Below are 11,129 nucleotides of genomic sequence, written 5' to 3'. Positions count from 1 at the left end.
TCTTTTCCTCGTGATCAGTTTTATGGTGTTGTAGATTAGTTAAATTAGCATTCCGCATAAAGCGTACCTAAATTTTCCCTACTTGACAGATGCAACTGTCTTTCGGGGCTGCTAGGTCAACAGCAAGGGCTATTTTTTTTAATGGTCCGAGGCTTAACCCGACCCGGGCTTCGAACTCCTGATCTCTTGGTCAGTAGTGATTTATAGCAGCTGGTTACTAGCCAGCTGCGCCACAGCCCGGCCCCAACTTATTAAAGATGTTTACTTATGCTGCCACCAGAGGTAAAGATGTTTATAATGCGGCCACCAGATGTCAAGGGGATCATCATCTCTTGCCACCACTATAGGAATACGTAGCCACTAGCTACTTAGAGAGGAGACTTTTATTTTTTCTTCTTTCTTCTTGTTTATTCTTGATGTGTGTATGTATGACAGAGACTGAGATGTTTGAGAGAACAACAAGTTTATTCAGGCACAAGCTTAATGGATACAATCCTCACTTAGAGGCACTTTCCTTAACAATTGCAATAACAGAATGAGGTGTTTCAAACTTCCTAAAATTCCACTTCAATCACAGAATATCTGTTCCTAGTCAGGAGGCAGACTACGTTAAAATAAGTCACCAAACTTATTTTATCCCTGATCCCCTAACTTAGGATCAGCCTTCCCTGAGCTTCAACAGAGCCCAGACTACCTAAAATAAGTCACCAAACTTATTTTAAATTGACTCAAAATTTAAACCTTTGAGTCTCCCTGATTCTCCAACTGAGAATCAGACTTCCCTGTGGTTCGCTGACCACAGACTCTGACTGACTCAAAATGACCAATTGAGTCTCCCTTGATCCCTTCAACCAGGATCAATCTTCTCTGTAATTCCCCTGATTACAGACTGACTGACTTTCCCTCCAAATTCTGCTCTCTCTTCAGCTAACCCAGTTGGCTCCGTTCCCTTCTCCCTGGCAACCAGCCTCTGGTGCAGAGTAACTGAAATATTAACCCTTTTTAAAACACAGTTAAACATGGTATCTGTAAATAAAATTCACGCTTCTTTACAGCCCCCCCCAGTGACAATCACAATGTCTGACACATTTTATTCTGCTCCATCAGCTGGTATAAAAATAAAGTTATTATTATTATTAATTACATGTTACATCACAACGGAGCCCCTGGTGGCACAGTGTGTTAAAACGCTGAGCTGCTGAATTTGCAGACCAAAAGGTGCCGGGTTCAAATCCGGTAAGAGGAGTGAGCGCCCGCTGTTAGCCCCAGCTCCTGCCAACCTAGCAGTTCGAAAACATGCAAATGTGAGTAGATCAATAGGTACTGCTCCGGCGGGAAGGTAACGTCACTCCATGCAGTCATGCCGGCCACATGACTCAGGAGGTATCTATGGACAACTTCGGCTTAAAATGGAGATGAGCACCAACTCCCAGAGCCGGACACTACTAGACTTAATGTCAGGGGAAACCCTTACCTTTACTAATAACACATCCGTGTTTGACACCTGATTCCACCTTAAATGGACCACTTTGGGAGCCACTGTTGTCCAAGACTGCCTAACGAGGCCAGGTCACACTCTCTCAGCCTCAGAGGAAGAAGGCAAAGACAAAGCTCATCCTCTGGACAAATCTGGCCAAGGTTGGCCAGCAACAAATGTAGATTTTATTTTAAAATTATTATATAGAATTAAATGAATCTGCTTTAGGTGCCTCTCTGCTGGGCGAGCATCCTTGCATGCTCTGGGTTCCCTGTTAATGGCTTTGCAACAGGGGGAAAAAGGGTTAAATATCAGAGGCTGGATTCCTAGAGAAGCCCAGGAATATGGAAAGAAAGGAGGGGGAAAGAGGCGTCTCCAGCTGGCTATGGGTTCCTGACCATTGCAGTGGGTTGGCAAGGCAGAAATCCCCCCTTTTCTTTTTATGGATGCAAATAATAACAGCCTAAGAATTGCAAAATGTGGTCTGAGACCTTGTGATGTGGAGCTGGTTCTTTGCATTCCTCAGGAGTCTCCATTCAGGTTGGCTTTTCTCTTTATATTTGGAAATTTCCTTTTTTTCCAGGTTGTATATACCGTAGCTAGCAGGGTGGTTCTGGGTGGGCTTCCTCCAAAGTAAGCCCTATTGTGTGCAGTGATAGGAAAATTCACAAAGCTCTAGCACAGGCAGAGTCATCCTTATTTGCAATGCCTGGGATCAGAAGGAATTTGGGGTTTATTATTTTCAAAATTTTGCAATTTTTGCATACCCAGGGTGGGCCACAAAGTCATAAAGGGGTTTTGCTATTTAATAATTCCTGCATTTTAAAAAAAATCTAATACCATACCATCATTTACATTATACACAAAAAATTACGTTATGTATGAAATTTTTCATTTCAACCCAAAAAAGTTATTAAAATGGCAGGTGCTTTTGTGACATTTGGCCCACTCTGTATATCATGGGAATTATTTTTAAAAATGGGACCCACATTCAATCATGATTGATATCCACCTTAAATATACACATAGGTAAATTTTTAAATAGAATATTTGCAATAATTTTGTCCATAATGTCTCACGAATGGGATTCACGTCTGAACATGAAATTCATTTAAGATTGATTTACAGCAGACCTCCAGGCAACAAAAGCCAGGCAACCTCTATGCAGATACCCTCACTTTGCTAACTTCATAGCTACTCAAATAATAATTCAAGCTAGCTATTTGCAACATTCACACTTTCTTTAGCAGATAAGGATTCTTTCTCCCACCCTGGACATTCCACAAATATATATACACTCTGCTTGCTTCACTGCCAACAGAACCTCTGAAGATGATAATAATAATAATATTAATTATTATTATTATTATTATTATTATTATTATTATTATTTATTCATTTCTATGCTGCTTTTTTCCATGGGAGGGATTCCAAGTGGTGTACAAAAGTTAAAAACAGCACAGATACATATACAGTATGTTAGATGTTTTAAAAGGTGCTTTTACGATGTTTTAAGATGTTTTTTAAAGATGTTTTAAAGATGTTTTAAGATGTTTTTAAATTGTTGATTTTAGCCGGTTCTTGTAAGCCGCCCCGACCCCTAGGGGAGTGGCGGCATATAAGTTTGAAAAATAAATAAATAAATAAATAAATAAATACAGTAGAGTCTCACTTATCCAACATAAACGGGCCGGCAGAACATTGGATAAGCAAAAATGTTGGATAATAAGGAGGGATTAAGAAAAAAGCCTATTAAACATCGAATTACATTATGATTTAACAAATTAAGCACCAAAACATCATGTTTTACAACAGATCGACAGAAAAAGCAGTTCAATACATGGTAACGTTATGTAGTAAGTAATTACTGTATTTATGAATTTAGCACCAAAATATCACAATGTATTGAAAACATTGACTACAAAAACATTGAGTACTAAAAGCAGACTGCACTGGATCATACAGAACGTTGGATAAGCAGAGGTTGGATAAGCAAGACTCTACTGTATTATTATTTATTCATTTCTATGCTGCTTTTTTCCATGGGAGGGATTCAAAGTGGCATACACAGATGCATATATATCAATATATAAAATACATAATCAACTAAAACAACATATGCCAGTTTAAGGAAATAACTAGCCACAGATGCAGGTGAAACGTCAGGAGATAATGTTGCTGGAACATAGCCATACAGACCGAAAAACCCACAGCAACCCAGTTATTCCGGCCATGAAAGTCTTCAGCAACATAATGGGCACCTCATTTGTAGATGTCAACGAATGGACACCTCCAGATTGTTGTATTCAAGTCATGTCTGCAATGGTGCTTTTACTCGTGGTCCTTTATTTGATCTCTCGGCAGGGCAAAATGGCTAGTGAACAGAGAGTGCCACCCACACAGGCTTTCCATTTCCCATTTGAGGCACAACCACGTCGAGTAAAACAGGAGTCGAATGAGGGTTCAGCCCACTGTTGGGGTTCTCCAGAGCTCTTAAAGGTGGTGAGATGCCTCAGTCCAGACGTTGGTGGAGCCACGCCGCAGCCTTACAACAGACAAGGTCTTGGTGAGCCCGTGGAGGAGGAAACCACGAACGACGTTGCCCTGGAAAGAGAGCGCCGGCGACAACGTTTCCGGGTCTTCCACTACAGAGATGTCGGCGAGCCCAGGGAGACCTGCCAACGCCTTTGGGAACTCTGCCGGCAATGGCTGCAGCCGGAGAGGAGCTCCAAGGAGGCGATCCTAGAGCTGGTGGTCCTGGAGCAATTCCTGGCCATCCTTCCACCGGAGATACAGAGCCGGGCGAGGGAAAGCAGACCGCAGACTTGCTCCCAAGCGGTGGCCCTGGCTGAGGATTTCGTGTTGAGGCAGCAAGAGGCCACAGAGAGCCAAGAAAAGCAGGTGAGGACATCCCTGGTTGCATCTTGGTAGGTTTTGGAGAACAGGCATGGGAAACTTGGTCCATCCAGGGGTTTTGGACTTCAACTCCCACCATTCCTAACAGCCTCAGGCCCTTTCCTTTTCCCCCTCAGCCGCTTAAGCGGCTGAGGGGGAAAAGGAAGGGGCCTGAGGCTGTTAGGAATGGTGGGAGTTGAAGTCCAAAACACCTGGACGGACCAAGTTTCCCATGCCTAGTGTAGCAGTTTGCATCCTCCAACGTTATTGTTTGAATTCTACCACCTATTTTCAGATCCTGATCCATCAAGCACCAGTACATCTCCCCAGACCTGAACAGGACTCTTTGAATGTCGAGCCGGAGAAATTTTACAAAGAGCCGAAAGAGGAGGACACAGAAGGTGCTGTCATTGTGGGTGAGGCTTCTCTTGGGTTTGTATTCTTATAGGGTTAAGAATTATTGGGGTGTATTTATGTGGAAGGTGTATAGGAGAGGTATGTGTCTTCAAATGAACCATACCCTCTTCAGGACACTATATATACACAAACACACACACACACACACAGTAGAGTCTCACTTATCCAACACTTGCTTATCCAAGATTCTGGATTATCCAAGGCATTTTTGTAGTCAATGTTTTCAATATATCATGATATTTTGGTGCTAAATTTGTAAATACAGTAATTACAACATAACATTACTGCGTATTGAACTACTTTTTTTGTCAAATTTGTTGTATAAAATGATGTTTTGGTGCTTAATTTGTAAAATCACAACCTAACTTGATGTTTAATAGGTTTTTCCTTAATCCCTCCTTATTATCCAAGATATTTGCTTATCCAAGGTTCTGCCGGCCTGTTTAGCTTGGATAAGTGAGATTCTGCTGTACTCCAAAATTGTCCATATATAGGTGGCTGGTATGTTGACACCTTTGCTCTCTAGAGGCTCATTGTACATAGACCTTGTTTCATGCATAACGTTATGGAAACAAATGTGCATAAAATTGCCTTCAGGCAATGTGTTCAGGTTGTATGTGAAAACATGAATAAATTACATATTAAGCTTGGAAGGAGGAGGAACAGGTTGTTTGGAGGCATTGCTCAGTGTTGGCAGGTGTTGTTTGTTTTCATTTGCTACCACTGCACAGTTCTGGAAAGGAAATAAAACCTGCCAACACTGAGCAACCAATTTCTGCAATCCTTTATGGTTATTGTGTCTACGGGCTTTCTTATTTCTGCCACTATGACCCCTGTCTCATAATTTAACCTTGGGGTAACACGAGGTCCACAGGCTAGACCAGGCATGGGCAAACTTTGGCCCTCCAGGTGTTTTGAACTTCAACTTCTAGGCTGTTAGAAATTGTGGGAGTTGAGGTCCAAAACACCTGGAGAGCCAAAGTTTGCTCATGCCTGGTCTAGACTTTCTTCACCCCTCTCATTCCTATTGGGGTTTGTCTGTGGCGCAGGCTGGTTAGCAGCCAGCTGCAAAAAAATCACTCTGACCAAGAGGTCATGAGTTCGAGGCCAGCCCGGTGTCTGCGTCTGTCTCTGTCTCTGTCTCTGTTTTATGTTATGGCATTGAATGTTTGCCTTATATGTGTAATGTGATCTGCCCTGAGTCCCCTTCGGGGTGAGAAGGGTGGAATATAAATACTGTAAATAAATAAATAAATTCATTTCCACCAGGTGCAGAATGGACTCCAGTTGGTGAGGAAGCAGAAGAGGAGCTGGAGCCGGAGGAGAAGTCGAAACTGGCAATCCCAGGACAAGTTGGATCGCAGCTGCCATCTACTAAAAGACTTTCTTGGTGCTCGGAAAATGGAGAATTTTCAACCATCCAGCCTGAAACAGAAGCACCAAACCAACCTGATAATGAAGAGGAAACTTCTGTGTCTTCCTTGGAAAGTGATGAGGACTTTGGAAGTGGAATGGAAGAGGATGTCCCTAAGAGCAAAGAACAAAATCCATGGGCTGGAGATGAGGAGACCTATCATCAGACGGCTGGCTCTGTTTCCGATGAGGTAATCCAAGACAGAGAAAAGCTCCACAAGTGTTTGGTTTGTGCCAAAACCTTCGCTTCTGAATCCGGCCTCATAGAGCACGAAAGAATGCATGTAGGAGAGAAGTTATATTCCTGTCTGCACTGTGGGAAAGGTTTCCGCACAGGCTCAGACTTCATCCAGCATTTGAGAACACACACCGGGGTGAAAATCTTCAAATGCTCGGAATGTGGGAAGTGTTTCCGCCACACCTTTGCATTCACCAGCCACTTGAGGAACCACATGGGGGAGAAACCATTCCAGTGCTTGGGATGCGGGAAAAGTTTTGGGACCCGCTCTGAGCTCATTCGGCACGAGAGGTCCCATACTGGGGAGAGGCCTTACCGGTGCGCCGATTGCGGGAGAAGCTTCTGCCAGAGTTCGCAGCTTATCACTCACCGGAGGATCCACACCGGAGAGAAACCCTTTAAATGCCTTGAGTGTGGGAAGGTCTTTAGCCAGAGCTCACACCTTCACGGACACCAGAGAATTCACGCCATTGAGAAGCCGTATAAGTGCGCCGATTGTGGGAAAACCTTCAGCGGGAGGTCCCACCTCAATCGGCACCAGAGAATCCACACCGGGGAGAAGCTATTCAAGTGTTTGGTGTGTGGGAAAAGCTTCTGCATGAACTCCGACCTCATCGCACATGAGAGGATCCATTCTGGGCACAAACCGTACAAATGCCCCGAGTGCGGAAAGGGCTTCAGTCAGAAGCAGCACTTGACCAGCCACCAGAGGACCCATACGGGGGAAAAACCGTACGTTTGCTCGCACTGCGGGAAAGGCTTCAGCGTGAGCTCCAACCTCAATACTCACGAGCGCACCCACACGGGCGTGAGGCCCTTCCGATGCTCCGACTGCGGGAAAAGTTTCAGCCAGAAATCCCACCTTGTTGGCCATCAGAGAATCCACACTGGGGAGAAACCTTACTTGTGCATCAATTGCGGCAAAAGCTTTGGCTCAAGCTCAAACCTTATGGCGCACATGAGGATCCACAGTGGAGAGAAAGCCTAGCACAGTGCCCAACATGGCTCAAAACAGTTGGATGAACAATTTTAATCCTCTCTCTCACCTATCTCCTTTGGTATTTATTTGCCAACGTTCCCATTTAGATGCTACCTAGAGTTTTTGGAAATATTAAGAAACAAGATGTGATATTATTGACAGGACAAGCACAAAATATTTTGCTGCTTGAGGCAAAAGACAAGGAAATACATTCTCCTCCATCCATTGCCTGGACTGGTAGCTGAATCTGACTTCAACCCTAAGGGTGGATTTGGGTCCTTTGCCTCACCTGAGACTCTAGGATGATTGTGTATGTATGTGTGTGTCTTTCTCACACACAAACCTCTGTCAACAAGAAGAGGGTAACAATTAAAATGTTGGGAGGAAAAGGTAAGAGGCTGAATGTGCATTTGCCACCCGAGGCCACTGTCTCACTCCGCCTCATGGCAAGGCTGAGTATTGTTTGGCATGTTGATACATAACTGTTGCAGATTGTTAAGGCAATAAAGCTGTTAATTGAAGAGATGACTCCTTCCCCTCCTTGACACATGCAATGCGCATCTGGTTCTTTAGCTGAGGAACCGAGAACCTCAGGACCTTATGGCCACTGCATTTTCTAAAAATAACAAAAATCCAAGTACTGCACACCCCTTCACCTCAGCTATTAGCATTGTCATGCAGCTAAATGTACTACATTAAAATGCTATGTCTCCAAATCTAGCACAAAAGTGCTTTGAATGAGTTTTGAATGAGATTTTCCTGCTTCTTGCAGGGGGTTGAACTGGATGGCCTGAGAGGTCTCTTCCAACTCTACGATTCTATGTTTCTATAACAGGATTTGATAGTCACCAATTTGAAACTGAAATAACCCGAACACATACAGATACAGGAGATGTGCTTTCAGTGCCAGTTGATGAGCCTGAGTATTATTGACTGTTTTTTCAAGGAAATGTTCCAAATTCAGATCCTGATATTTTGTGATGGGATTGAACTAGTACATTTTATTGTACTGCTAGACTGGACAAGCTCCAGAGCTTGGGAGAAATGAAAGCCAATTCCGAGTGTCTTTGGACCACCACAGCTGTCATTTTGGTGATACTCCAAATAGGACTAGTCCAGTGGTTCTCAACCTGTGGGTCCTCTGATGTTTTGACCTTCAGCTCCTAGAAATCCTAACTGCTGGGTCAACTGGCTGGGATTTCTGGGAGTTGTAGGCCAAAACACCTGGGGACCGACAGGTTGAGAACCACTGGACTAGACAGTAAGTGGATCCTTCATGTTTGCCTAACTGCTATATTCTGGGTAAGGTCAACAAATAACTGAAGCTGAACCTAGTGACTTGATGCTGTTGCTGTCCATATAACACCATGTAATTTGGAGAAAGGTGTAGCTAACATTATTTGGTAAGTCTTTGGTGAGTCCTATTGCATTCCTTCTAGTTCCTTTAAATAAAAAAAGAAATTACAAAAAATCCGGGGTGAGGGGGATGAGGGACACTCCATACGAAACACAGCAATTTTGCTGTCCATATCCTCTAACTCCAAACTCATGGAGCAAAAATGGCAGAGATGTCCCATCATGTCTGGGTTCATTTTTAAGATATGTCATTCCTGATACAAATCCTGCCAGGCCAACTAAGAAAAGGGAAAGCTACCTTTCTAGCTTGAGGGGAGCCCTGAAAGCTCTCCAGAAGTGAGGGATTGTGTCAACATGAGGGATTGTGTCAACATGAGACAATCATTTTTATAAAACAGAGAGAAAGGCTTTGTAGTCAAGGCACCAGTCCTCACATCCTAACATTGCCCTTTCTGAACAGGAAACCCATTCCCTCTTAATCTAGGCATGTATGGAAAGATTCTGACTCTTAATTATCTATTAAATGCCATAATTTGGGCCAAATTGTTTAAATCCCCCCAAAACAGGGACCCTGATCATTATGGAGACATAACTGCCAAACACTCAGACTTGACTACTTCAAAAAAGCAGAGAAATAGCCATGCCAGGTTCTCTCTGGGTCTCAATCATGAAAGAAAAGTGGGGTATAAATATAAAAAATAATAATACAATAGACTCCCCATTAACCGGAACTTAAGCAACCAGCCAAAAAATATATCAAAGAAACAATATTTCAATAAAAATTCAAAAGACGTTTTATTATAATAAAACTGTTTAACATTAAGATAAAATTGTCTTTATTAATCTTAATTTGCTTTGTAATTGTAGTGCTTCAATATTAATATCAAATCAATACAGAATTTATTGTATGTATAGCATGGGGATAATATGTGTTAGGCCTATTTTTAGCAGTAACTCTCTAGCAACAAGAAACTCTGTTTATATAGGTGCTGGTTAACTGAAAGTCTTCTGAAATTGTTTTTTAGAAACTGCAATGCTGAGACATGACCAAAATTGAGTTTATTTTTGTTTAACACAAAAGAAAAGCAAGAAACTATGGTTTCCCTCGCTCACTGGGAGAAAGACTGTATGTGGGAGAATTCAGAATCTACTTAAGGCCTCCTCTAAACTGGATTTTTTTTAAAAAAAAAGATGCAACTTTTCTAACCGTAACTTATCAACACGCAAGCAATATTCAAGGATTGTGGTTTTGAGGCCTCCTTCTGTTCCGTATCCTGGCAATCAGCGCCCGCCGGCTGAACCCAAGGCGGGAGGAAGAGAGGCCCGTTGGACGTGGGGGCCACCTGTGCCGCATGGACGCTGGGGGCCCCGCCACGGGAGCAGAGGGCTGATGCCGCACAAGGAGCTCCAAAAGTTCAGTCTGGCGGTTCATGATGCTGATGATCCGTTCCGTTCCCGCCCGGTGCCTTTCGCGGTCCTCCAGGTCTGCGCGGGCATAATCTTCGAGGGCCCAAAAGATCTTCTCGGTGGCCATCTCCATCCGCCGGTCGGCCGCCGTTGCCAGGTCCAGGGCCATGTCGCTCCGGGTCTTCTTGTGCCGGTTTCTGAGGTGGACGAGGCGCTCGGCGGCTGAGTGGCCTGTAGGCCCCGGCACAGGACTCGGGGAAGGGCTCACGTGGACCTCTGGGAGTCAAAGGTTTGCCAGTGAGAAAGAATTGAGGAAATGAAAGATTATACAAGATTTGGCACAAGGAAGACGCTTCGACGGGGATGGGCAAACTTTGGCCCTCTAGGAATTTTGGGCTTCAACTCCCATAATTCCTAACAGCCGAAAGTCCCAACTCAACTAGACATACTGTTTGCTACATTTAAAAAAATTAGATGGACTAATTACAAAGCGAGGAGCAGGCTATAGGAACTGGTAATGACACTATTAATGAGACCAAATATCATACAAATGATGTTCTTAATGTGCTACTACAGCAAGGGTAGTGGCCATCAGCAAATCACACAAGACTAGCTGGAGGATATTGCAAGTGAAATAATATGGCTTAAAGGAATGGGAATTACCTGCTATGGAGCTGGTGGTGGCAGGGCTGCCAGGGAGACTTTGGGGAGCAGGGGACATGGGGACAGGCAGAGGATCCACTTCTGGAAAGGAAGGGAAATGCTTTCAGTTATGCAACATACCTTCCAAACAATACTTGTAATCAATTCATTCTCAGAGCTTCCCTCCTCCGGCAACCAATTACTATTGGTATAGCAATCAAAGTGATAGAAACAACCTTTCCATGGTACTTACACTGCTAGTCGTGTGGACTGGGAATTCTGAGCGTTGTAGTCTAAAAAGCTCT

General features: G+C 43.6%; 1 protein-coding gene across 1 annotated transcript in view; it reads left to right on the top strand.

Moving 5' to 3' along the window:
• LOC134295840 (uncharacterized) overlaps positions 1-11,129 on the top strand; it is a 50,593-nt gene that overhangs the window by 38,198 nt on the left and 1,266 nt on the right. The window contains exons 8-12 of the mRNA XM_062969299.1: positions 3,842-4,378; positions 4,668-4,788; positions 6,059-7,427; positions 8,415-8,511; positions 10,061-10,403. Of these exons, the coding sequence (XP_062825369.1) occupies positions 3,842-4,378; positions 4,668-4,788; positions 6,059-7,427; positions 8,415-8,511; positions 10,061-10,403 (2,467 nt within the window). The remainder of the gene's footprint in view (positions 1-3,841; positions 4,379-4,667; positions 4,789-6,058; positions 7,428-8,414; positions 8,512-10,060; positions 10,404-11,129) is intronic.

This window comes from Anolis carolinensis, chromosome 2, assembly GCF_035594765.1.
Source record: "Anolis carolinensis isolate JA03-04 chromosome 2, rAnoCar3.1.pri, whole genome shotgun sequence".
Taxonomy (NCBI): domain Eukaryota; kingdom Metazoa; phylum Chordata; class Lepidosauria; order Squamata; family Dactyloidae; genus Anolis; species Anolis carolinensis.
The sequence above is the reverse complement of the archived record's forward strand: the minus strand, read 5'-3'. Positions and strand labels throughout refer to the sequence as shown.